This window comes from Abrus precatorius, unplaced genomic scaffold, assembly GCF_003935025.1.
Source record: "Abrus precatorius isolate BTA unplaced genomic scaffold, Abrus_2018 Scaffold6, whole genome shotgun sequence".
NCBI lineage: Eukaryota > Viridiplantae > Streptophyta > Magnoliopsida > Fabales > Fabaceae > Abrus > Abrus precatorius.
In genome coordinates this window covers 12530292-12554060 of record NW_020874406.1, presented here as the reverse complement: position 1 = coordinate 12554060, position 23769 = coordinate 12530292, and the positions used below count along the sequence as shown (strand labels likewise).

Here is a 23769-nt window from a genome sequence, read left to right as displayed (position 1 = left end):
ACGGTACCCACTGTTATTAGTCATCATGAGACTACTGTTTTGGACGAAGAATTCTACAAATGCAAAAGCTAAAAAAAAATAAAATACGTTAATTCAAATTAGAGATTTTGTTATGTTTGGTCTCGGGATACTTACTCTGGAAGAGATTGAGAACCTGGATAGAATTTATTCATTTTATTTGTTAATTTTAGATATATATGAATCCCTAACTAATATCCAAATTGAGATCGACTAAATTTAGTTAACGACATTTGAGCACGTACAAAAATAAATTATAAAGTACTTGATGTAAGAAAAATCACATTACTTATTAAAAAATGAAATAAATCTCAAAATGCTCTCGTTTAGAAACAAGTATTCAAATTTTAGTGTAATGATTTGTTTTTTTATTAGCAATAGTTAAATATGAGAGGATATTATATACTTTTTTTAAATTAATTGGTGTGATTCTTTTAATATCTTAAAAATTAAGGATATTTATTTTTTTTAAATAAATTATTAATTTTACTCTTTATTAATATAAAATTCATGATAATAATTATTTTATGGATGTGAATGTCTTCTTAATTTGAAATTCATACTAAAAATAACCATTTTTGAATTCAACGTTTCTGGGAGCTTGAAAGAAAAGTGACATACATTATTTGGGCTTATTCTGAACTAACTTCTATTCGTGAAACGAGCCGAAGACAAATATACCAAAAGGAGACGGAATAGGATTAATACCAAACCAGCCCACTAATAAAGAATACCTGGAAAAGAAGAAAGTTCTTCGAAGCGGACACTACCTTTCGTTTTTTGGGTAAACGTATCATAAAAAATGTATTTAATACATCACTCTCCTAAAAATTTAATTGCAGAAGGTTAATTTTAAGATTTATCTTGAAATTTAATTTTAAAATCATTATTATAAATGATTTAAAAATCATTTTTAGAATTATATTTTCTTAGAGATGATAAAAAAAAATGCTATGATTAACAACAAAAATAACACAGTATGCAAAAATAATCGATAAGTTCATATTTTGATATATTTTATTATTTATATTTATACACTTAAACTTTATTTTATATATATTTACATTAATTATGTTATTAATTGTTGTAATTTAGCTTGAAGTTGTTATTAGTACATTATGGAAATATTCTGAAGAAAAATTAGATACTTTTAGTGCTGAGTTTGAATTTAAAATTTAAACTTAGATAAAGATTTGGAACATTTTTCAGTTAAGATTCTGATTGTGAATAAAATTAATTTGAAAAGATAAAGCTCAACAAATTGGAAACTCAAGGCACAATCTATATAAAGAAGCCTTATGCTTCACACTTGACAGTTTCACTTATCTACACACCTTCTTTCTCTTCTTAGTTCTATCAAAACTCATCTTTGAGAGTCATTAGAGACTATTGGCAAGGACGACAAGCTTCTCCTTGGAATCCAGATAAGTAATTGAGCGCCCTTTGGTGTATGAGAATTTTTTTATCTTCTATCTTTTTAGGTTTTTTTTGTTTGAGTTTTCTTTTGTGGTTATGAGTTTATTTATCACATTCTTTGCAGTTTATTTTGTTATGAATAATTAAACTTATAGTTAGGACTATAACAGATCTTACTACAAACTTTATGTGATTTTTACTTTAATGTTGATATTGGTTTTCTTTTAATATTTGGTTTTATTCTATTGGATTATATTGTGTATATTAAGATTTGATCAACCTTAACATTCAATGTTAGTTGCATTGTAGGAGATCGTATCACGTGTAATTAATAGAATTATAGGGTAAAATGAGATAAGGGCTAGGTTAATCATACTTAATTCCTTTCTTTCAGATTAACAAACTCATAGGGTCTTCATGCTTTCTCGACCAGTAACCTTGCATGATCATTGGGATTGTTTATTCAGAGAAAAAAATATTGACATTGCATAATCATTGGGTATTAATAGAACTAGTTATGAGTAGTTGGGAAATATTTGAATACCAATATCAGGGTTAAATTAATTAGAATATAAAAAAGTGTAATAGGTGAACTCATAAGTCTTAGGCTCATCTCATCTGATCTCTTTGATACATTATATTACTGCTCTTTTAATTTATTGTTAAAATTAAGCTCTATTTTTGGTCTATTACAATCCTGTTACGTTTAAACAATCGAATCAAGCTATTCTTGGCACTTAAAAATAATCTGTGTAAGACAATAAATTGAAAACTCTTTATTACTTTTCGATGGGTACACTTGCTCATGAATAGTAATTTTCTCTGCAAAGGTATAGCCGGAATCACATTAGAATGTGGACTTAGCTAGTGGGGAAACAACAATATAATAGACAAAAATACTAAAGTACGCAGTGAAAATAATTTTTTTATCTTGTAAGAATCAACGAGGAGCAACAACAACAAAAAAGAATAATAAGAATCACAAAGAGACATAAATATTTTTAATGCGAAAAAACTCCCTCAACGTGAGAAATAAAAACCCACGAGTACAAGCCAGTAAATCAAGTTCCATTATGATCAAATAATTGGTACAAGAGAGTCTAATCAAATGCACAAATAAGTGCTTACAATCAACCAATATATCGAAACAATAAAGCTTCTAATTTGAAGAATCATAAAAATAGAGCAACCGTACAAAACTGATTTCTCCAACTACAGACTTCTAATCTATGATCCCAACAGTTAGAACAAATAATACTATGTTATGAACCCGTTGTCAAATTTTTAGCCTAATCCAATAATGAACGAAGTGGAAATCATGATTTTAATGAGGTTAATATGCAAACTAATTTTTCTGCTCTCTTTTTCTCTTCTTTCTCTCCCAAAAGGCTGTGAAATTATCACTCTCTCCTATTCTGAAAAATCCCTCTCCACTTACATTAAGTGAAATAAAATGAACTTGACAAGTTTAAACTTTTTAGATATATAATTAGAAGCTCAACCCATCGTTAGCTTCATTGGTTCAACGATTTGATCTTTTAATTACAGGTCTGACTTCTATGCATGCTGTTGGCCTAATCCAAATTGGCGAGAAAAATGAAAAAGAAAATCCCAACCAAAGAAAGAAAAAAAGGAAAATGACCAATCTTTTTTAGGGAAAATGGGAAGAAAAGGACCTGAGCAATTAATAACTGGTTGATGGGGCAGTTTATATAGAATGTAACACAACTTAAAAACGAAAAATATTTAAAAGTGGTCCCATTTCTGAGTTCACAAACTCAATGTACATTGTTATTCCGTGGCAGTCAACATATGCAATTGAATTTACGGTACTACTCCACAAGGCTATTTACTGAGGTAGTTAAACGAGAGAAACAATAAACATGTTAAGCTTAAGATAAGGTTAAGAAACAAAACAATATATATGTATTTTTTTTTTCCAACGTGACTGATAATATAAGGTCATTGGTACCGCACGAAATCATTTAATGAGTCACCTTGCAGCCTTGTGACCGTCGTACAATGGGGGAGGGTATGAGTAACATGTTCCGCCATTCCATTGTGTAGTTGTATGCCCCTTCTTTAGCAATTGAAAGTAAAGTTATGAAGATATAATCTACTGGTTTAATATCTTATGGTGCTTCTTAGCTATTTCTTCTAATTAATCCAACGTCAAATGTGTTTTTGGAAACGATTAATAATGTTTATATCCTTGATTTTTAATATGAAGTACGCAATCTTGTTTGTTAGTGTTATGCTAGGTGAAGAGAAATAGTGTCTTGGGTATGAGCATGTTTTATTTTTTTAATTTTTTTTTTGTGCTTCGTTGCTATCTCACAACTTCGTTGGAAGTTAAATAATAATAACTAGTTTTGTCTGGATTTACTCTTGAATATGTTTATGAATTATGACTAGTTTTATTGATTTTCATTGATCTTAAAATCAGTTTATTTTTGAGGTAAATATAAGACATTTAACCGAACGGATTCTTTTCAATTTTTCCTATATGCTTTTTCTAACATATTCTTATTTGATAATCTAATTGTTTAATTTTGAGCTAATTTTAATATGAAAAATTTAGAGAGAGAGAGAGAGAGAGAACAATGTATCCTTAAGCTTTAAGCTACCTTATGTCATTATCATTATCATTATCAACTAAACAATTGTCTCTAGCTGTTTGGTTGATTTTATCATTTTACAATTTTAAAACAATTAATTTGCAAGAACTTGATTTTGGAAAGTATGAGAGATAATTTGACTTGGGACCTGGAATCATTGCTGCAAGATACTTTTAAGCTCTTTATATATATAATAAATTCCTCGAATTACTTGTACTTGAATCAATTTCGATTAGGAAGTGGACAGGCAATCTAACTTCTATGAACAAGGAAAACACAAGTAGCTGGGGGGTATTTGATAAAGTTAAGTAAAATATATAATATAAATTTAATGTTTTTAAAAATATTTTAACTTAAAAATACTTCAATAAAAATGCAGATATTTAAATTTTTAATTTAAATAGTAAAATTTATTTAATTGATAAAAAAATTTTAATGTTAATTCATGATATATTATTATGTCTAATATTAATTGAAGAGAATCGATAATTAATTAAAAAAATTTAAAAACATTTTGATTGAAGAATTAATTAATTAAAAAGTAAAATAAATTTAATTTGACATAAATATTTAAAATAAATGTGTCAATATATATATATATATATATAATAATAATAATTAAAGTCATTTAGAATTGCACTATCATTTTATTTAATTATATATGTGTATGCACGCTTGTAATAACAAATATTTACTTATTATGAAAACGAATTTTGTTAATTTTTTATTTAATAATATTAATCACATCAAATTTTATCAATATAACATTTGAATAATGTTTTCATTTAAGTAAACACACTTGTTATCTGACTCTTTAATTGAGTATTAGAATTTATTATATAAGGACAAAATACTAAACATTGTTGCTGCAAAATTAATCTCATAGATAAGATTAAAAAAGCACTGCATCACTTGAGTATTTCTTCTTGGCGTCAATTGCACACCATCCAAGTGTTTGGAAAACATGATAATGTTATAGAGGAAGAACGTGTGCAGATTAAATAATGACCCGAAACATATGAACACTAATAATGATCAAGGTAGGACCATCTTTGCCTTTATTTCCACACACATATTTCACGGGACATTTTAATTTTCATAAGGATCAACGTTGGAAAAATTCTTTGGTTGCAAAAAAGCAAATAGAAAACAATTAAGAAGCCATTAATTACTGGGACTATGGTGGGAACCAATTCAATATGAAAACCCTAAATAAAGAGCAGGCAAAGTACGTAGAGGAATTCCTGAAACGTATGGTATATTTGAATAAAGATATACATGTGGAGGTCCTTATCGATAAAAGCTCATGGGACACTCTTCATATGTACCAAGCAAAATGAGGACTCGGCATGGATCTATATGCACCTTTTACAAAAGCATAAACTAAAACCATGTCAGATTGTCAAAGTTCTTACATCTGCGGACCATGCTTCATCTTCAATGCTTAATAGCTAATCCATTAGCTATAACTTTTACCATAAGTTCATTTTTGAGATTTATGAATGAGAAAAGATTTTTTTACACCGTGTAAGTGTAAAAACTCTTATATTTGATTTAAGTTTTTTATTTATCTTATATTTAACAGTTATTGAAATAATAAATTATAACTCGTTAAATATAAGTTAAATAAAAAACTCAAATTAAATGTAAGAGTTTTTAGATTGAATGTTAGATTTATTTTTGCATATATATATATATATATATATATATATATATAATTCAACTGCATAAAATGTGAAACTTAAATATTATCAATCCAAATGTCAATATGAAGATTTTAATAAAGTTTATTAATTTTAAAAGTATTTAAGCTTTTTTAAAGAAAAACAAAAATAAAAAATATTACAATCTCAAAAATAGAACCTCTCTTAATATTAGAACTAAACTTTAAATTTGTAAAACAATCTTTTAGCTTAACTAAAAAATTTATATATTTATTACTTGTATGTTTAATGGAGATTTATCAAACATTTTATATTTTAAATGATATTAACATATTTATAAAGAGGTAAAATAATTTATATCTTATAACATGTAATACAAACGATGTCCGATATTTAAGTTTGATATATGGCGTGAGCATATTTTTACTTTGTTTTTTCTTTATACCAGTTATTTGATAATACTTGCTTTAATTAACAGTGTTTTGAAGCGTCTAACTCTGCAATCTTGAATCAAAATCATGAAGTTTCTTCTTCCTTTAAATATACTCTAACCCCAAGATTGTCTTGCTTGGAAGCATTGTTAGCGAGTGCCTTTCCGGCTTAAAAAATTATCTCATTTGTCTCGTAACCCCTAACATGTATAGAGGAGAGACATTGCCTTTACACCATTTAAAAATATAATCAAATAAGAGTGACGAAATGGGGAAATTGAAATCAATTAAAGTGAAAGGGTATTTCCATTTAAATCAATTAAAATAAATGATATTAAATAAATGACTAAACAAGTACATTAGACATAAACATGAAGACAGAGTAGTAAATATTAAATAAATTAAAATTAACCTGCAGGTGCATGATGGCAATCTTTATTAGGTATTAGTCGCCTATTGATATTCAAAAACACGATCAAGAAAACGAAAGGTGGGGTAGTGTTTGTTATTCTTCAAGACCAGAAGATGTTTGAGGCATTACACATATATATGCTTTGTCATTGGTTTTTGTTGGAGAACAACTGTAAACTATGGAATTTTGGAAGCATTTCCTGCCTTTTCAAAAAGCACTTTTGCTTGCTTAGTATTATTTTACTTAACTAGATATCAAACCAATCACTGTATAAAAAATGCATAATTAATTAATTTACCGCTGCCAACGCTTAACCAAACGACACCGATCATATTATTTTTTCAAATAATTAACCCGGGCACATTAAAAAATAGGGGAAAAAGGCAAGACAAGTAAAAGGAAACAAAACAATATATAGAAAAAACCACACTGTTTTATGTCTTGAAAGAAAATAAGAAAACAAAATTACGTTTTTTTTATGATGCTACTATATCCTGACAATGATTTGTAAATTTTCAACACAGCAGAAGTCATGTATTAAAAGTCAATGGTAATTTCTGAAGTGATTTAAAAGCCCAGTAAGATACAAGTTTGCTAAAAGCGTTCTTAGTTTTTGATATATCCCAATCTTGTGATAATATTTTTTTTATAACAACCGATGAAACATGTTAGAAAATAACGTTTTAAATGAATAAAATTAAGAATAAATTTCTCAACTTTTGTCAAAGAAAAATTGATTATGAAAAGGAAAAGAAAACTGTGAAATTGATTGAATGTACATGTTTGATCAACAGAGGATGGAAGAAAACAAAACAATAATGAAGCATTGCGCACTTACACACAAAATTTTGTCATTATTAGGAAGAAGACTAATCCCTTGGAGTTTGAAAATCTCGTAATTTATGATTGGTCGCTGTTTAACCCAAAAAATTAGTTGTTGACTAACCTAGAACGATTTTTGTCAAAAACGTGGAGATATCAATTCCTTGTTTCACCAACTTCACGAGACAGTTTAGTATTCAAGCGCCACTCTCCATTCATCACCATATAGTAATTACCTTACTCTCTCCATAATCACTCTAATTAATTAATTTGACGAAGCAGAAAAAGAGGAGTTATCTTTATAGTATAATAAACCGCCATTTTAAACAATAATCAAAATAAAAAAGGCCCTTCTTTAACGTGGCAATCTTTTAATCAAAATCAATTCTTGGCACTTGCTTGTTGGCTAAACTCTCTTTGAATCAAAGTTTTCATTCTCTCATGGTTTGTGTCCAATGTCACTGTCACCCTCACAATTTGCTCTTTTCTTTCTGTGTCTCTCATCTCAACCAGCTAGTTGGTTATTCTTTCCCTGGTAGTTGCAAAATCTTGGATTTAAACTCTTCTTTCACTTTGTTTTATCTTTCACTTCTTTGCTGCAAAACATGCCAAGCCCAACACACAATGCAGATTTTTAGAATCTTTTTAAACTTTGTTGTATCTTATATTCTTTCATAGTATAAATCCATCCTACCTAGTCTGGGGTATCCTGTTTTCCATTCTTGGAAAGTGCACTTTGAATTTTGTTAGTTTCATTGCAGTGAAGTGAGTGGTTGACCAGGAACGAGCACATGTATAGAAAATTCTGGGAAAAGATGAAGCTTTTTACTTCATTGTTGTTTCTCAGTTTAATTTTCACGCTCTCTCTTGTGGCTTCTGACACTGTGCCCTTAAACGAAGGTTTGTGTTCTGTTCGACTGTTCACTTTCTGTTTCAGATCTCAAATATTCACTTTTGTTATACTCTGTTTGCCTGCTGCTAAAATCTTGATAATTTTGTGTTTTTACCTTCTCTTTAATCTTCTTTTAGTTCCAAGTTTTGATAATTGAATTTCTTGTAAGGTAATGTCTCAAGTGTCATTAAGTAAGTAGCAAAGATTGGCAGTTCTATTTCCTGTGTGAAATTGCGAGTTTCGAGATTGTTGTATGATTGGCCTTGATTTTCATGGACATGGTCTCTTTTTTACTTGGCTACTAAAATTTACGATGGGGTTCATAGAAATGAAGATTTTGCATTCTCTCTTTTTTCTTGATAGTTATGGCGCTTATGAACTTCAAAGAAGCTATCTATGAAGACCCATATCAAGTTTTATTCAATTGGGATACGGTGGAAGCAGATCCTTGTAACTGGTTTGGAGTTTCATGCACTATGGCTCGAGATCATGTCATCAAGCTGTAAGATACCAATGGTCTTCTGTAGATGGTGCTTTATTTTTATTTGTTTTCCATTTTTCGTTTTTTGTTGGTGGAGAATACTGTTGCTATTTCACATGGATGAAGACACGAATTTCTAAGCTAGCACATTCCTAATACTACAGCTTGGGATTCTTCTTTGCAGAAACATATCAGGATCATCATTAAAGGGGTTTCTTGCACCAGAGTTGGGGCAAATCACATCCTTGCAAGAACTGTATGTTCATTCTTTCTCCTAGCCTTGCTTCATTCTGAATAGTAAAAACCTTGGTTCAATGATTGTAATTACCATGTGTCTTGGTTCTGGAATATCTTGGTTGAAGCTAATTTTTAGTTCTTATGTTTGTAGAATTTTGCATGGCAACAGTCTCATTGGGACAATACCTAAAGAGTTGGGGGTGTTGAAATTTCTCATGGTATTGGATTTGGGAATGAATCAGTTATCGGGACCAATTCCTCCAGAAATTGGAAATCTAACCCAAGTTGTGAACATGTAAAAGAATTTCAGTATGCTTTTCGTGAATACGGAAAATTATTGACTCATACTTATTCAAATTTGTTTGCATTCTTGTAGAAATTTACAGTCCAACAGGTTGAGTGGTAGGCTACCTCAGGAGCTTGGAAACTTGAGAAACCTTCAAGAACTTCGGCTGGATAGGAATAGGCTTCAAGGACCTGTTCCTGCTGGTGGTAGTTCGAATTTTGCTTCAGATATGCGTGGGATGTGAGTGTAAATTTTATGATTGAATTATTATAGTTTGATTCAGGGATTCGTTGTTCTTATTCATGTAGCTCTTCCTAATCTGATTGATAAAACTCTTCTTTTTCTGAGTACGCCTATAGACTGTTGTCCTCTTTTTCATATATGTTGTTCATAGCCATGGTCAGACGAGCAAGTATTTGGGCTTGGTTTTGGTCTTGTATACAATTGATTGGATGCAAATTACTGTTTCCTTCTAATGTTCACTGTGTTAGTTACATGTTTCATTATTCATGGCTAACACAAATGAGAAATTTTGTTCTTTTTTTTTTTTTTTTTTTGTATAAGACCATACTTTAGATAAATTCGACCATTATCTCTGAAATTTACTGTGAAGGAGATATTTTGAATGTTTGCAAATGGAATTGGTTAAGTTATTATTTGCAAATTGCAATGACTAATGTCAAGTTTTCAACATGTTCAGGAGTCATTCAATATGCAAAAGTATTTCATTAGGGAGACTAAAATGACCTTTGGGTTATTATGAATCAGCTTTAAACTGTAGAGGCTAAACTAAAAACTTCAAGTCAAAATCAACATGAAGAAAATGTCAATCTGTCTAATAATTTTTTTTTAACTTCTTCAGGTATGCATCACAGCAGAATGTAACGGGCTTCTGTCGTGCGCCTCAGTTAAAAGTAGCAGACTTCTCGTATAATTTTTTAGTTGGTAGAATACCCAAATGCTTGGAGTATCTTCCAAGGTACTTTCTGATGCCTGGTCATTTTGGCATTCCTACTCTTCCACCATATTTAGTAAACATATACTACTATGTCAAGTAGGTTAAGCTTTCAAGGGAACTGCCTCCAGAACAAGGATTTAAAGCAGCGGCCTTCTATACAATGTGGTATGTATGATATGACCATTTTAGCATTCAAAATTGAAGGCATGAATTATATGCTTGTTCATAGACATCTCACAAAATTTGAATCATACAGAAGAGATGAAATAAGCTGAGTCTTAACGTAATTCTGAAATGGCTTTCACTGGTATTCACTTTGTATTCCTTTTTTGAAAACCCAACCTGTTGTTGAGAATGAATCTATGTGATATTTACAAATCTATTAAGAATTTGTCAATTCCCATGTACACTGGATAACATTCCTTACCTTAATTTGGTTCTTCCCAGTTTTGTATCTAATACTGAACTATTATTTCATAGCGGGTGCTTCACCTGCCAAGAGCCAGCCTGTGGTGAACAGAAACCGCCAACCTACTGACTACGCAACCAAGCATCGAGCATCAAAACCTGTTTGGCTTTTGGCTCTAGAAATAGTAACTGGAACTATGGTGGGCTCTCTCTTTCTGGTTGCTGTTCTTGCTACTTTTCAAAGATGTAACAAAAAATCATCTATCATTATTCCTTGGAAAAAATCTTCAAGCCAGAAAGATCATACGGCCGTATATATAGGTAAATAGGTTCAGTTTCTTCCTTTTTCCTGTACTTTTTCTTTATATCTAGTAGTTCTAGAGCTGTTTTCAACCTAATTGGCATTATTAATGTGCAGACCCCGAGATGTTGAAGGATGTGAGAAGGTATAGCAGACAAGATCTTGAAGTGGCCTGTGAAGACTTCAGCAACATAATTGGGTCCTCACCAGATAGTGTGGTCTACAAGGGAACCATGAAAGGTGGGCCTGAGATTGCTGTAATTTCTCTCTGCATCAAGGAGGAGCATTGGACAGGATATCTTGAGCTCTATTTTCAGAGAGAGGTAAATGGAGATATTCCAATGCCTACAGCATGCTAGAATTTGCACAAATAGTTGTCCAAATCTTTTATTATTTTTTTATTTAACCTATCAATGCCATTCAGGTGGCAGACTTGGCAAGGTTAAATCATGAGAATATAGGAAAATTACTGGGCTATTGTAGAGAGGACACTCCATTTACAAGGATGTTGGTTTTTGATTATGCTTCAAATGGGACACTTTATGAACACTTACATTGTTGTAAGTCTAGTTTCTTAGCTCATTCATATGTATGTTTTAAGCGTTTCAGTTCCTTCAACATGAAATTATGACTGCAGATGAAGAAGGATGCCAATTCTCTTGGACACGGCGAATGAAGATTGCCATAGGCATTGCACGCGGACTCAAGTACTTGCACACAGAAACTCAGCCTCCATTTACTATCTCAGAGCTCAATTCTAGTGCTGTATACCTTACAGAAGAATTTTCCCCTAAGGTGCGCACACTAGCTAGTTCAAATCTTCAAACTTGGCAATTAAAATTGTGCTCAGCATCTTATCGCACTCAAGAATGATCAGAAATAGAGTAACTTGATCCTATGTTTACATGCTGTCTGTTCTGTTAGAGACCGAAAAGCTTGCTTAAGATTCTCATTGTCATTAACCCCAATTGCAGTTGGTTGATTTTGAAAGTTGGAAGACAATTCTCGAAAGATCAGAAAAGAATTCTGGTTCTATTGGCAGCCAAGGTGCTGTTTGTGTTCTTCCAAACTCGCTTGAAGCGCGCCATCTTGATACCAAAGGAAACATATATGCTTTTGGGGTACTTCTGCTAGAGATAATCAGTGGTAGACCTCCATACTGTAAGGACAAAGGGTACTTGGTGGACTGGGTAAGAACCTTACTGAAATTGGGTGATTAAAAATTCAGTTTTACAGCTTCAGCAACCCTGAAAGATTGTATTTTTATACTAAGCCGTATTTGTCAAACATGTATAGGCCAAGGACTATCTTGAAATGCCAGATGTAATGTCACATTTGGTGGATCCTGAACTGAAACATTTTAGAAATGATGACCTCAAAGTGATATGCGAGGTAATAACTCTTTGTATCAACCCTGATGTCACTGCGGGTCCATCCATGCAAGAATTATGTAGCATGCTTGAGAGCAGAATTGACACATCAGTAAGCGTGGAGCTTAAGTCATCATCTTTGGCTTGGGCTGAACTTGCACTTTTATCATAATATAGTCAAAACTCAAAGTTAACAGATCTACACTAAAGCAGAGAGATATACACCAGTAATACTTTTCTGACTACTTTCTTTATTTCTTTTTCTTTTACTTTTCAATTTTATTTCCATTGTAAATGATTGCTCAAAATGGGTACGTGTTAGGCCTAAGCACGACAAAGTCTCGTTGTATAGCACTAGCGGACTAGCAGAAGTCCAGAAATTGTTAAATAGAAGAAAATTGTATTGGACCATTGTTTCCTTTTTCTTTTTATGTATTATACCGAGCATTGTGTTATACTGTTATTCGTCATGGACCCCTTACCCACATCTTCCCTCTTCCGAGATCGGGATATTGAGGGGCTTAATGATTTTTTTAATAATTATTTACCAAAATAAAATTAAAAACAAAGGTAAATTTTTGTCACGTTAGACTCTGTTTCGTATTTAAGGGAGACAAAATTATTTTTTTTATTTTTAATCTATCTATTTCGTCTAAAATAGGGATAAAATCAATCAGAATGTTACACGTGTTTCGTATACAATAGAGATAAAAAGATAAAATACAAATTTGAATTTAAAAATACAGAGACACACTTAGACCAATCAAGGAAGGAAAAAGAAGGGAGAAAAAAATAAATAAAGTGTGTTAGTGAAAAGAGAAAAATAAATAAATGAATTGTGCTGTGTGAATGATGTAGAGTTACGAAAAAATATTAAATGAGATTAGTTGTGGAGAAAGAGAAAAATAAATGAATCATGTTAGTGGGAAGAGAGAGAAAAATAAGTGATGGATCGTGCTGTGTGAATGTTGCAGAGTTACGAGAAAATATTAAATGAGATTGGTTGTGGAGAAAGAGAAAAATAAATGAACCGTGTTAGTAGGAAAAGAGAAAAAAATAAGTGATTTTTCTCTCCCTTCTCTTCCTTCCATGATTATTCCAAATGTCGTGTTAGTGGGAAGAGAGAGAAAAATAAGTGATGAATCGTGCTGTGTGAATGTTGCAGAGTTACGAGAAAATATTAAATGAGATTGGCTATGGAGAAAGAGAAAAATAAATGAATCGTGTTAGTAGGAAAAGAGAAAAAAATAAGTGATTTTTCTCTCCCTTCTCTTTCTTCCATGATTATTCCAAATGTCGTGTTAGTGGGAAGAGAGAAAAAAATAAGTGATAAATCGTGCTGTGTGAATGTTGCAGAGTTACAAGAAAATATTAAATGAGATTGGCTGTGGAGAAAGAGACAAATAAATGAACCGTGTTAGTAGAAAAAGAGAAAAAAAAAATAAGTGATTTTTCTCTCCCTTCTCTTCCTTCCATGATTATTCTAAATGTGTCTGCAGAGCTGTATTTTTAAATTTAAATTTATATTTTTCTTTTCGTTTCTATTGTATATGAAATACGTGACACGTGTAACATTTTGATTAATTTCGTCCTTATTTAGATGAAATAGATAGATTAAAAATAAAAAAATAATTTCGTCTCCCTTAAATATAAAACACAGTCTGACGTGACAAAAATTTGCCTCAGAGAAAGAATATGTTTGTTTTTAATTTTATTTTGGTAAATAATTATTAAAAAAACATTAAAAAAATCATTAAGCCGATATTGAGGAGACATATACAGGAGCCATGTCTATTGAGAATAGTTCTCATTTTAAAAACGAAAGAGCTATAAACTTGGATCATATATATATATGATTAATATTAAAATATAATTACTAGTAATATAATTACGTAAAAAAGTCATGTGCATAAGTATTTATCTTTTAATCTAAGCATTTGCATTTTCAGTTATGGAAATCTCAATCTGTATATTATTTTTTGTCAAGCTTGTTACCTAATTAACTTGGAAATGGTATGGTCACTGTCGACTGTTTTACCTATTAACTTCCACCATCCAAGGCCACAGGCGCCTTTAGTTATTTCTCTTTTCCGTGTTTGGATTTGGACGAAAAGAAAGTAACGTGTACCAGTAGTCATAACAAGGGCATGCCATTGATACCCACTCACATATTTCCAATGGTTTCATTAAAGTAAATAAAGACCCTTTCTATTTGTTGTGGATAATATAAATAATGTACCATGTCTATGATCTACTTCAAAGAAGAGAAGTAAAAGACACAAGTATAGAATAAATGCTTTTACATAAAATCCTTTTCCAAGTAAAAAAGAAAAAAAGCCAAGTCGTTAAACGATTGGCAAATTGGTAGAGCAGCAACCTATAATAGATGCTACTTAATCTTGAACCAGCCACATACATGACTCTTGAAGCTAACCAAGATTAACTGAAAACTGAACAATATGACTGACTTTAAGGAAGAATGATGTGTTATAATAATACAAACCATTCTGGATTAGTTGTCGTCGAATCCAGGCTAAAATAAGCAATAACAAAATGGTCCCCAATGTTGTCAAACAGTTAGGAAGGATATTAATATATAACTGTGAAGGAGGGTTCAGATAGCAAAACGAGAGACTTAGATGGCTCGAGCTTTCACAATGTCCAAGCTCATCTCACTTGGATCAGTTGCTTGCAGTTCGACTTGAATGCCATCGAGCTCCCTCTTGAATCTATCCTTGGAACTAGCATACACCATCTTCATCCTCACCTTTGATGTGTCTGGTGACCTACACCCGGTATATATATCTCATTAACACATAATATATTCAATTTGTCTAGTTAATGTTAAGAATGCAAGAGTTTTGCAATAATAAATAGAATAGAAAAGTAATTTTGGTTTGTATTGAAGCCAAATATATTAATTAGCCGAGTGCAATGTGGACTAGTACCATGCAATGAAGAAGATCTTGCTTTTCTGGCAATTCTCATCAGTTGTGAAATCAAAATCAAAGACAGCATAACGACACTCATTAGCTGGCAAACTGGCCTGGAAATCGTCATAGCTTTCCGATGCCCCCCCTAATTTGTCGACCACAACTTGTTGCTGCTCAATTCTGAATGTAATGAATCGATAGCTCCTCTTTGCTTTAAGTTCCTGGAACTTCAGTTTACAGTCATCGTGCACAGCCATTCCGGACGCTGCATTTGCCTGTCGCATGATTTTTTCTCATCAAATAATTTCACCATTTGTTGAGTTTCATTTTCCCATTATCATTCAGGATTGTTATTCATTCTTCGTCACAGGTCACAATATACGTACAAAGTAAGTTGGTACCATCTTTTGGCAATCACTAATTTGTCGTAAGGGCATGCATACATGCACGCAATGAAATGACTCTTCATTTTTCTAGACATAATTGATCGTATCAACTCCTACTTTGATATATTTTTTCAGTTTAATTAATGTCTCACAAGCGATCAAGTTTCATCTTCATACGTCAAAAACCATCTTAATTATATGAAATGAGAAATATTCAACACTTATATACAAAGAAAACATATAAATATAATGCTGATAACATCGACATTGAAGGGTAGATCGTAAGAACAGAATTCTTGTCGTCAGAATAATTTATATATGCAGCAAAACTACTATATAACTAACTAATAGCTTCTGATGCCATGCAAAAAAGAAGAACCTGAGCGAACCAATTACCATTGTGCCAGCAATGAGGAAGAAGCGCCCTTTGAAATGTGTATGAAAAGAAAGGGATGGAAGCAATAGAGAATGGAAAATGGGAGCAATAGACTCAGTGAAAAAAAATATGGAGAGAAATAACAAATAAAGATCCTTGATTTTTGGAGCCACGAGAGGTGGAACTTTGAGAAGACTAAGATAGCGGATAGAGAATAGAAACTGGGTGAGAAATTTATGGGTGGGTCTGTTGCAATCTATTTTGCTTCCTTGCCAGTGTCCACAAGTCTATATTATGCTTCAACAGACATGTTCCAAATTTGGAGAAGCCTTAATTAGAGAAATCATGTTACGTGCCTAATTTCCAAACCAGCAATAATTACTTAATTAGCCTATTTTATTTGGTGATATATATGTGTGTGTATATATATATATATATATATATATATATATATATATATATATACATGTACATTCTTCGTTTTAGATAATAAAGTCTAATTGCCAATCCTTTAAGGAAATCAGTTGTTTTTAATAATATTCAAGCTGTTGACTTTTTTCTTTTTTTTCCATTCACTATCAATTGAAAGTTTTTACTTTTTAATTTTGGTACTTTTTTTTATTTTTGGCCGTGGAATTGGGCTCCAAAGATTTGGACCGAAGAATTTGAATAGAACTGTGGGCCATTGCCAACTGGACGCATTGATATTGTTATAGCCTACCAATGAATGGGCTTTCTTTAGGGTCGAAGTCAACTTTGGTTGGCCGGCCTGTAAACGCAATCCATGACGTCTTTGATGGCCCAATATAAGGAATACTGTCAAATAAAATATATATAATGAATGAGATAAAGTCAAATGGAGATAATGATTTCAATTATGATAATTTGGTAGTACTTCCGTAAACAATGTAAGATCTATACACTTTCTAACCACTATCAATCGTCTTATTTTAATTAATATAGAGTAGTTATTTACAGGGAAACTCTGACTTTGGGATTAAACTATGGTAGTATGACCGATCCTATGCGTCCTTTTTGAGTATAGTATGAATAATATTTAAAGGAGAAAAGTAAGAAAAACTCGGTTTCCACAACATTCGAAGACATCTTGAAACATACTCGACCACGCAATTCAGTTCGAGGTTCGCTAACTCACGTATGTGTTAAGAATTTACGCGCTTAAGGAGAAAGCCGAAAGGTTCTTTTTCTGGATCCAAAGAGAACAAGAGAACCTTAAGATTCTGTATTTGATGGGCTCTTAGCCCTAATTTGAGGCCTACCTCAGACCCAAGATTGCGTTAAGCCCAAGGAAGCGATGGGCCCACCGACATGATCCTAAAGTCAAAAGAGAGAGAATAAAAAAATTGCTTTTGACTGTCTGAGAATTTAATTTAAAAGCGCAACGCTCGCTTGCTGCAAACACAAATTGTATGCGTGTTGGTGGCAAAAAGCAATGGCGAAGTTGTTAGCGTTAACTTGCTTCCGAAACGAGGGATGGGGCAACCTCTCTCCGCGACCTCACTACCCTTCCATGCCCAAATATCCCAAGGGTGTGGGTCTCACTTCCGCCACCCTCCACCACCCTTCCGAGGCCAGGGCCCTTTTCTCCGTCGTCGGAATGACCTGCTCCGCCTGCGCCGGTTCCGTCGAAAAGACCATCAAACGCCTTCCCGGAATTCGCGAAGCCATCGTCGATGTCCTCAACAACCGTGCCCACGTCATCTTTTACCCCTCCTTTGTTAACGAGGAGACCATTCGCGAGGCTATTGAGGATGCTGGTTTTGAAGCGGCGTTGCTAACGGACGCTACCAATAACAAATCCATTCAAGTGTGCCGCCTGCAGATTAAAGGAATGACTTGCACCTCCTGTTCCTCCACCATCGAATCCGCTCTTCAGGCCCTTCAAGGCGTCCTCAAGGCACAGGTGGCCCTCGCCACCGAAGAGGCCCAAGTCCACTACAACCCCAACGTCATTAGCTACAACCAAATTCTAGAAGCCGTAGAAGATTCTGGATTCGAAGCCGCGCTCATCACTTCAAGCGAGGAGTTGAGCAAGATAGACCTCCACGTGGAAGCAGCTGAACTATCCGATGATTCCACCAAACTCATCGAAGCTTCTCTTCGGGCACTCCCCGGAGTCCTTGGCGTGGACATAACCACCGAACTGAACAAAATAACGCTTTCTTACAAACCCGACGTGACAGGACCCAGGAAATTCATTCGCGTGATTGAGGAAACAGGGTGTGGGAATTTCAAGGCTAAAATATTCCCTCAAGAAGCAGGACCAAGAGATTCTCACAGACGCGACGAAATTAAGCAGTATCATAGATCGTTCTTGTGGAGCTTGGTGTTCACGGTGCCCGTGTTTCTAACCTCCATGGTTCTTATGTACGTCCCTGGAATCAAGCAATTACTGGATGCAAAACTTGTTAACATGGTAACCGTTGGGGAGGTTGCGAGATGGGTGCTAACCACTCCGGTTCAGTTCGTTTTAGGTTGGAGATTTTACTACGGTTCTTACAAATCGTTGCGCCGAGGCTCTGCTAACATGGATGTTTTGGTCGCCTTGGGAACAAACGCGGCGTATTTTTATTCGGTGTACTCTGTTCTGAGAGCTGCTACATCTCGTGATTTCGAGGGCAATGATTTCTTTGAGACGAGTGCGATGCTTATTTCCTTCATTCTGCTTGGAAAGTATCTTGAAATTTTGGCGAAGGGGAAGACGTCGAATGCAATTGCGAAGCTCATGAACTTGACCCCTGACACGGCTATATTGTTGAGTTTGGACGGTGAAGGGAATGTGGTGGGTGAGGAAGAGATTGATAGCAGGTTGGTTCAGAAAAATGATGTGATAAAGGTTATTCCCGGGGCCAAGGTGGCTTCCGATGGGTTTGTTTTGTGGGGGCAGAGTCATGTGAATGAGAGCATGATAACAGGGGAGGCACGTCCTGTGGCCAAGAGGAAAGGTGACTCTGTTATTGGTGGAACTGTGAATGAGAATGGAGTGTTGCACGTTAAGGCAACGCGCGTGGGCTCAGAGAGTGCTCTTTCCCAGATTGTTCGGCTTGTTGAGTCGGCTCAGATGGCCAAAGCTCCTGTGCAGAAGTTTGCAGATCGCATTTCCAAATACTTTGTCCCTCTGGTAGATAATTATGACCCGTTTCTTGTTTTTGTTCTTTCTTGTGGAGGATTTTTTTTAAAGGGTGTCTCTTTGCATTGCAGGTGATCTTGATCTCGTTGATGACTTGGCTTGCTTGGTTTTTAGCTGGAAGATTTCATGCTTACCCCAAGTCTTGGATACCATCTTCAATGGACAGCTTTGAGCTTGCTTTGCAATTTGGAATATCTGTTATGGTCATAGCCTGCCCTTGTGCTTTGGGTTTAGCTACGCCCACCGCCGTTATGGTTGGCACTGGTGTAGGTGCGTCTCAGGGTGTACTCATCAAAGGAGGGCAAGCATTAGAGAGTGCGCATAAGGTCAGCATTTCACATTATATATTATATTATATTAGATTAGCCGCTTCAATTTTGGATTTCCCTTGACAATGTTGTCAGGCTTAAAAATTGAACAGATATTTTTTAGTATTCTACTAGTACAATTATTACCAAGTGGTGTTTTGGAGCCATTTCTGCTGATTAATCCAACACCAAATGTGTTTTAGGAAATCAGTACTATTAATGTTTATATCCTTGATTCTTAATATAGAGTACTATTGTTTTTCAATGTTATGCTAGGTGAAGGGAAGTACTTTCTGGGATATCAGTATCAATCTGATTTTTCTTGTACTTCTTTCCTGTCTCTCACAACATTGTTGGAAGTTAAAATGGAGAAACTGGTCCAGGGTTGTATGTTGAGTATATCAGAATTATCTGTTAAAATTTTCATGGTTTTCTCTTGTAGGTGAACTGCATTGTTTTTGACAAGACGGGTACTCTCACTGTTGGAAAACCTGTAATAGTGAATACAAAACTATTGACAAAAATGGTTCTTCGAGAATTCTACGAACTTGTGGCTGCAGCTGAGGTAGGCATCTTCCTTATCTCCTTCTCAAAGGCTTAGTCTCCCTTGTTATTAGTTGTAGAAAACAGGACTTTTGTCAGATAACTTTTTCTTTTAATAGTTTTGACTCCAATTTTATTTGTTAACTGCACAAGTGCTTTTATGATTCACTGATTATAAGTGCATATATCATAAACAATTGCCATTAATATTACTTGCCTATCTCAGGTCAATAGTGAGCATCCACTTGCCAAGGCCATTGTTGAGTATGCCAAAAAATTTAAAGATGAAGAGAGCCCTTCTTGGCCAGAAGCAAGAGATTTTGTTTCCATTACAGGACATGGAGTAAAGGCCAATGTTCACAACAAGGAAATCATTGTGGGTAATAAGAGCCTGTTGGCTGACCATAATATCGCAATCCCTGTTGTTGCTGAAGATATACTCGCTGAAGCCGAAAAGATGGCTCAAACAGGAATTTTAGTATCTATAAATGGGGAAGTAGCTGGGGTTGTAGCAGTATCTGATCCATTGAAACCGGGTGCTCAAGAAGTCATTTCCATTCTCAAATCTATGAAAATTAGGAGCATGATGGTAACAGGGGACAACTGGGGAACTGCTAGTTCTATCGCGAGGGAAGTTGGAATTGAAAGTGTTATTGCTGAGGCCAAACCGGAACAGAAAGCAGAGAAAGTTAAAGACTTGCAGGTATAAATGAATAATGATAAAAAATTTTCAACTTAATTTTAAGAAGTTCGTTAGTTATTCATTCATGAGATGACACTGACCCAGACGACAGCTTTGAGGCCTTGAAATTGAAAGAATACACTGCTTTTCTGTTTTATTTTTTTCAAGCACAACTTTCTCTTTGAAGAAACGTAACTAAGAAATCCTTGTATCTCTTCTGTCTTTCAGCCATTGCTTTCTCAAACTCCTTGGTTCTGGAGTCTCACTTTTAGAGCAGCTATACGCTACTTTCACATGAATATACTATCGTTTGTAACATATTGAGTGATTTTTTCTCTTTCAGGCTTCTGGGTACACTGTGGCTATGGTGGGGGATGGTATCAATGATTCACCTGCACTTGTGGCAGCCGATGTGGGAATGGCAATAGGTGCTGGTACAGACATTGCTATTGAGGCTGCTGATATTGTCCTCATGAAGAGCAACTTGGAGGATGTCATAACAGCCATTGACCTTTCTAGAAAAACATTTTCCCGTATTCGTCTAAATTACTTTTGGGCTTTGGTTTATAACCTTCTTGGCATCCCAATCGCTGCAGGAGCTCTCTTCCCTTCTACAGGGTTCCGTTTACCACCTTGGATTGCTGGTGCTGCTATGGCTGCCTCCTCTGTCAGCGTTGTTTGTTGCTCTCTGCTGTTGAAATATTATAGGAGACCCAGGAAGCTGGACAACCTTGAGATACGAGCCATAAGGATCGAATCTTCCGTTGATCATATCATGCATGACAATTGAGGGTTTTGATTTAGCTAATTTTCCTTGTATATAACGTTAAGTGTCGTGATTTTAGTTTAGGTTTACAAAAATGAAAAGGATTCTTTTCTTTCCATGAAAAGCTCTCGAGAGTCTTATGAACAGCTTTAGAAGATTTTTTTTTGACAACTTATAAACAGCTTTAAATGCATGTATATAAAAAATTAAAAATTAAAATAATTATAAGGAGTTATGTATGATGTCAATTTTTAGTTTAACATGTCAATAAGGTGTTTTGATTTTATGCAAAAACCCTACAAAATCAGCTACCTGATGATAATGAGGATGGACGTTGGGTGTTCAAATTCAAAAGCTTTTTTGGGTGTAGAAGAAGCGGCACCGAAGAACTGGGAAGACGATTCATCTTGCCCTCTTCAAACTTTTTACTAGTTCTAAAATTTGCAAATTAGTTGGAATTAAGTTATTCCCTAAATAAACGTGTGCATGTAGTCTAATATGTGTGAAAATTGGCGAACCTAAATTGAGGTCCATGGAAGTATGGAAAGGAATGTTAATTACATATCTTTAATATATTTTTATTACACTTTTATTTTGGATATTAAATAAATTAAAGCTATTTTGATTTCATTCTATTTAGTGAGCCCCACATGATAATAATCTCTTTAAGATTTCGGATCAAGATATGTTGACATGTCCATGGGAGTATTTCTAATTTAGTCCATTAGAAATTTTGGAAATTTTGAATTAAATTACCCAGTTTGATAAAAAAAGATTTTGATAAATTGGAATTATGAAAATTAATAAATATGTGAGTCCATAGAAGGTAATGGAATCATGAGCTTGGTTATGAGATTCGGGATATCTTGAATTAAAATTGGGGTGTTTGAATGTTATATATCTTAAAATATGTGTACACAAGGGATCCGATCTCTCTTTCCGTTCTGGCAAGAATTGGAGAGTGCAGTTCGATTTTTGCTTAAGTCGAATGTTAATTTGCGTAAGCAAATCCCCTATATTTGCACAATAAAGCTTACAAAGATGTTATTTCACTACACTCAATTATTTTGCTGTGTCCTGAAAACAAGAAAAAATGAGGAGGGTTTGGAGGTGTGTTCCCCCATATTGTAGATATTCCTCCAACATTTATTTGGTGGACCTTGCGAACAAGAGATGAAAATGAACATCCCAATTTGCAAAAAAGCTTTTAACCAAGATCTATTTCTCGTCCTCACCCATTTTGCTCCATATATGTTGGGTCTCCTCTTCTTTGAGGCCCTTGTACTCCCACAACTCATCCAATAGAAGTTTTCTGCTCTTCTTCATGGCCTCCTTCCCTTGCCCCAAGTGTATATTGACTTTTACAGCCTTTGTGGCACTGGCAAACTCTAGTGTGAGTGATGAGTCATTGATGTTGTCGTCGCTGGTGCATGAAATTTGGGTCTTAATTTTGTGGGTGAAGAGAGTTATCTACAAATTAGAGAAGAAAGGAGTAACCACTTGAAATCTAGAGAGCCATTTGTGTAGATTGAATTAGATTAAGAAATTATTTTTTGGAGAGATGGAATAAGAGGTTTCCAACTCTTCAAGACAAGCTTACAAGAAAAGAATGAGGAATACTTCTCATTCTTCGTGTTTTTTATAATATTTTTGCTTAAACAAATATCTACTTGTTAAGTAAAAATATCGCGTAAGTGATGAAACTAAAGATTTCACTTGAGCAAGCAAAAATGGAGCCCTATGGGAGGGAATTCAGATTGTACATAAGCTAATATCACGTGCATGGCAGTACAAACCAAAAAAATTGTTGTATAATTATTTCTTTTCGGCTTTAACCCTTTTTTACCCCAAAAAAACTAACAAATTGGTTAAAAATTTGGTTGATTAAATTTTTTTTTTATTAAAAAATCTAATGACTGAAATAGGTGAAAAATTAGTCATAGTAATCTAAAATTGATTAAAATAGGTAGAATGGGTTTTTACATATTCTTTTAACCTAAAGCCTTCGTGTCGACTTTTATTATTCTACCTGTTATTTAATTTTAATCTTATAAAGTATATAATACAATTTTTTTGTTAACATTTTTTTTAAGAACTAGGTATTAACTCTTATTGAAATGGCGGTGACAAAAAAAAATTCCTCTGAAAACCACTCTTATTTTAAATTAAATGCGTAGTTTTGAATTGTCAAATGTAGGCTGGCGTGTTAATGCATCAAACATCGAACGTTTATGTGCAACTATTGACAACTTTCAAATTCTAATAAAATATTTACATATAGTTTATTCTAAACTTAAAAACTCATGATAC

General features: G+C 33.7%; 3 protein-coding genes across 4 annotated transcripts; 2 read left to right on the top strand and 1 right to left on the bottom strand.

Annotated features, from left to right (window-relative positions):
- Positions 1 to 7753: 7753 nt before the first annotated feature.
- On the top strand, positions 7754 to 12705 carry LOC113869355 (probable LRR receptor-like serine/threonine-protein kinase At1g63430). The gene is made up of 13 exons (XM_027505645.1): positions 7754 to 8281; positions 8637 to 8775; positions 8939 to 9010; positions 9143 to 9286; positions 9368 to 9508; positions 10140 to 10256; positions 10336 to 10400; positions 10716 to 10964; positions 11062 to 11267; positions 11369 to 11501; positions 11582 to 11739; positions 11919 to 12134; positions 12241 to 12705. The coding sequence occupies exons 1-13, from the start codon at positions 8173 to 8175 to the stop codon at positions 12484 to 12486; spliced, it is 1995 nt and encodes a 664-aa protein (XP_027361446.1). The 5' UTR covers positions 7754 to 8172; the 3' UTR covers positions 12487 to 12705.
- Positions 12706 to 14949: 2244 nt separating this feature from the next.
- On the bottom strand, positions 14950 to 16609 carry LOC113869036 (actin-depolymerizing factor 7-like). Of its 2 annotated transcripts, XM_027505143.1 has the most exons (3): positions 16586 to 16609; positions 15263 to 15522; positions 14950 to 15100 (listed from the first exon to the last, which is right to left on the bottom strand). In XM_027505143.1, the coding sequence occupies exons 2-3, from the start codon at positions 15502 to 15504 to the stop codon at positions 14950 to 14952; spliced, it is 393 nt and encodes a 130-aa protein (XP_027360944.1). In that variant the 5' UTR covers positions 15505 to 15522; positions 16586 to 16609. The 2 variants fall into 2 exon arrangements, with proteins under 2 accessions (XP_027360944.1, XP_027360943.1); XM_027505142.1 differs by lacking the exon at positions 16586 to 16609 and having other exon boundaries at positions 15263 to 15531.
- An 805-nt stretch (positions 16610 to 17414) lies between these two features.
- LOC113869347 (probable copper-transporting ATPase HMA5) lies at positions 17415 to 22011 on the top strand. Its single transcript, XM_027505634.1, has 5 exons — positions 17415 to 19151; positions 19232 to 19486; positions 19911 to 20033; positions 20238 to 20714; positions 21037 to 22011. Exons 1-5 carry the CDS (start codon positions 17463 to 17465, stop codon positions 21481 to 21483), a joined length of 2991 nt encoding a protein of 996 aa, XP_027361435.1. The 5' UTR covers positions 17415 to 17462; the 3' UTR covers positions 21484 to 22011.
- Positions 22012 to 23769: the final 1758 nt, after the last annotated feature.

Coding starts and splice junctions, on each gene's coding strand:
- LOC113869355 (XM_027505645.1), top strand. CDS start 8,173: ATGTATAGAAAATTCTGGGAAAAGATGAAGCTTTTTACTTCATTGTTG. Junction 10,965..11,061: donor TCATACGGCCGTATATATAG/GTAAATAGGTTC, acceptor ATTAATGTGCAG/ACCCCGAGATGTTGAAGGAT. Junction 11,740..11,918: donor CAGAAGAATTTTCCCCTAAG/GTGCGCACACTA, acceptor CCCCAATTGCAG/TTGGTTGATTTTGAAAGTTG.
- LOC113869036 (XM_027505142.1), bottom strand. CDS start 15,531: ATGCGACAGGCAAATGCAGCGTCCGGAATGGCTGTGCACGATGACTGT. Junction 15,101..15,262: donor AAGATCTTCTTCATTGCATG/GTACTAGTCCAC, acceptor TACCGGGTGTAG/GTCACCAGACACATCAAAGG.
- LOC113869347 (XM_027505634.1), top strand. CDS start 17,463: ATGGCGAAGTTGTTAGCGTTAACTTGCTTCCGAAACGAGGGATGGGGC. Junction 19,487..19,910: donor CATTAGAGAGTGCGCATAAG/GTCAGCATTTCA, acceptor TTTCTCTTGTAG/GTGAACTGCATTGTTTTTGA. Junction 20,034..20,237: donor AACTTGTGGCTGCAGCTGAG/GTAGGCATCTTC, acceptor TGCCTATCTCAG/GTCAATAGTGAGCATCCACT.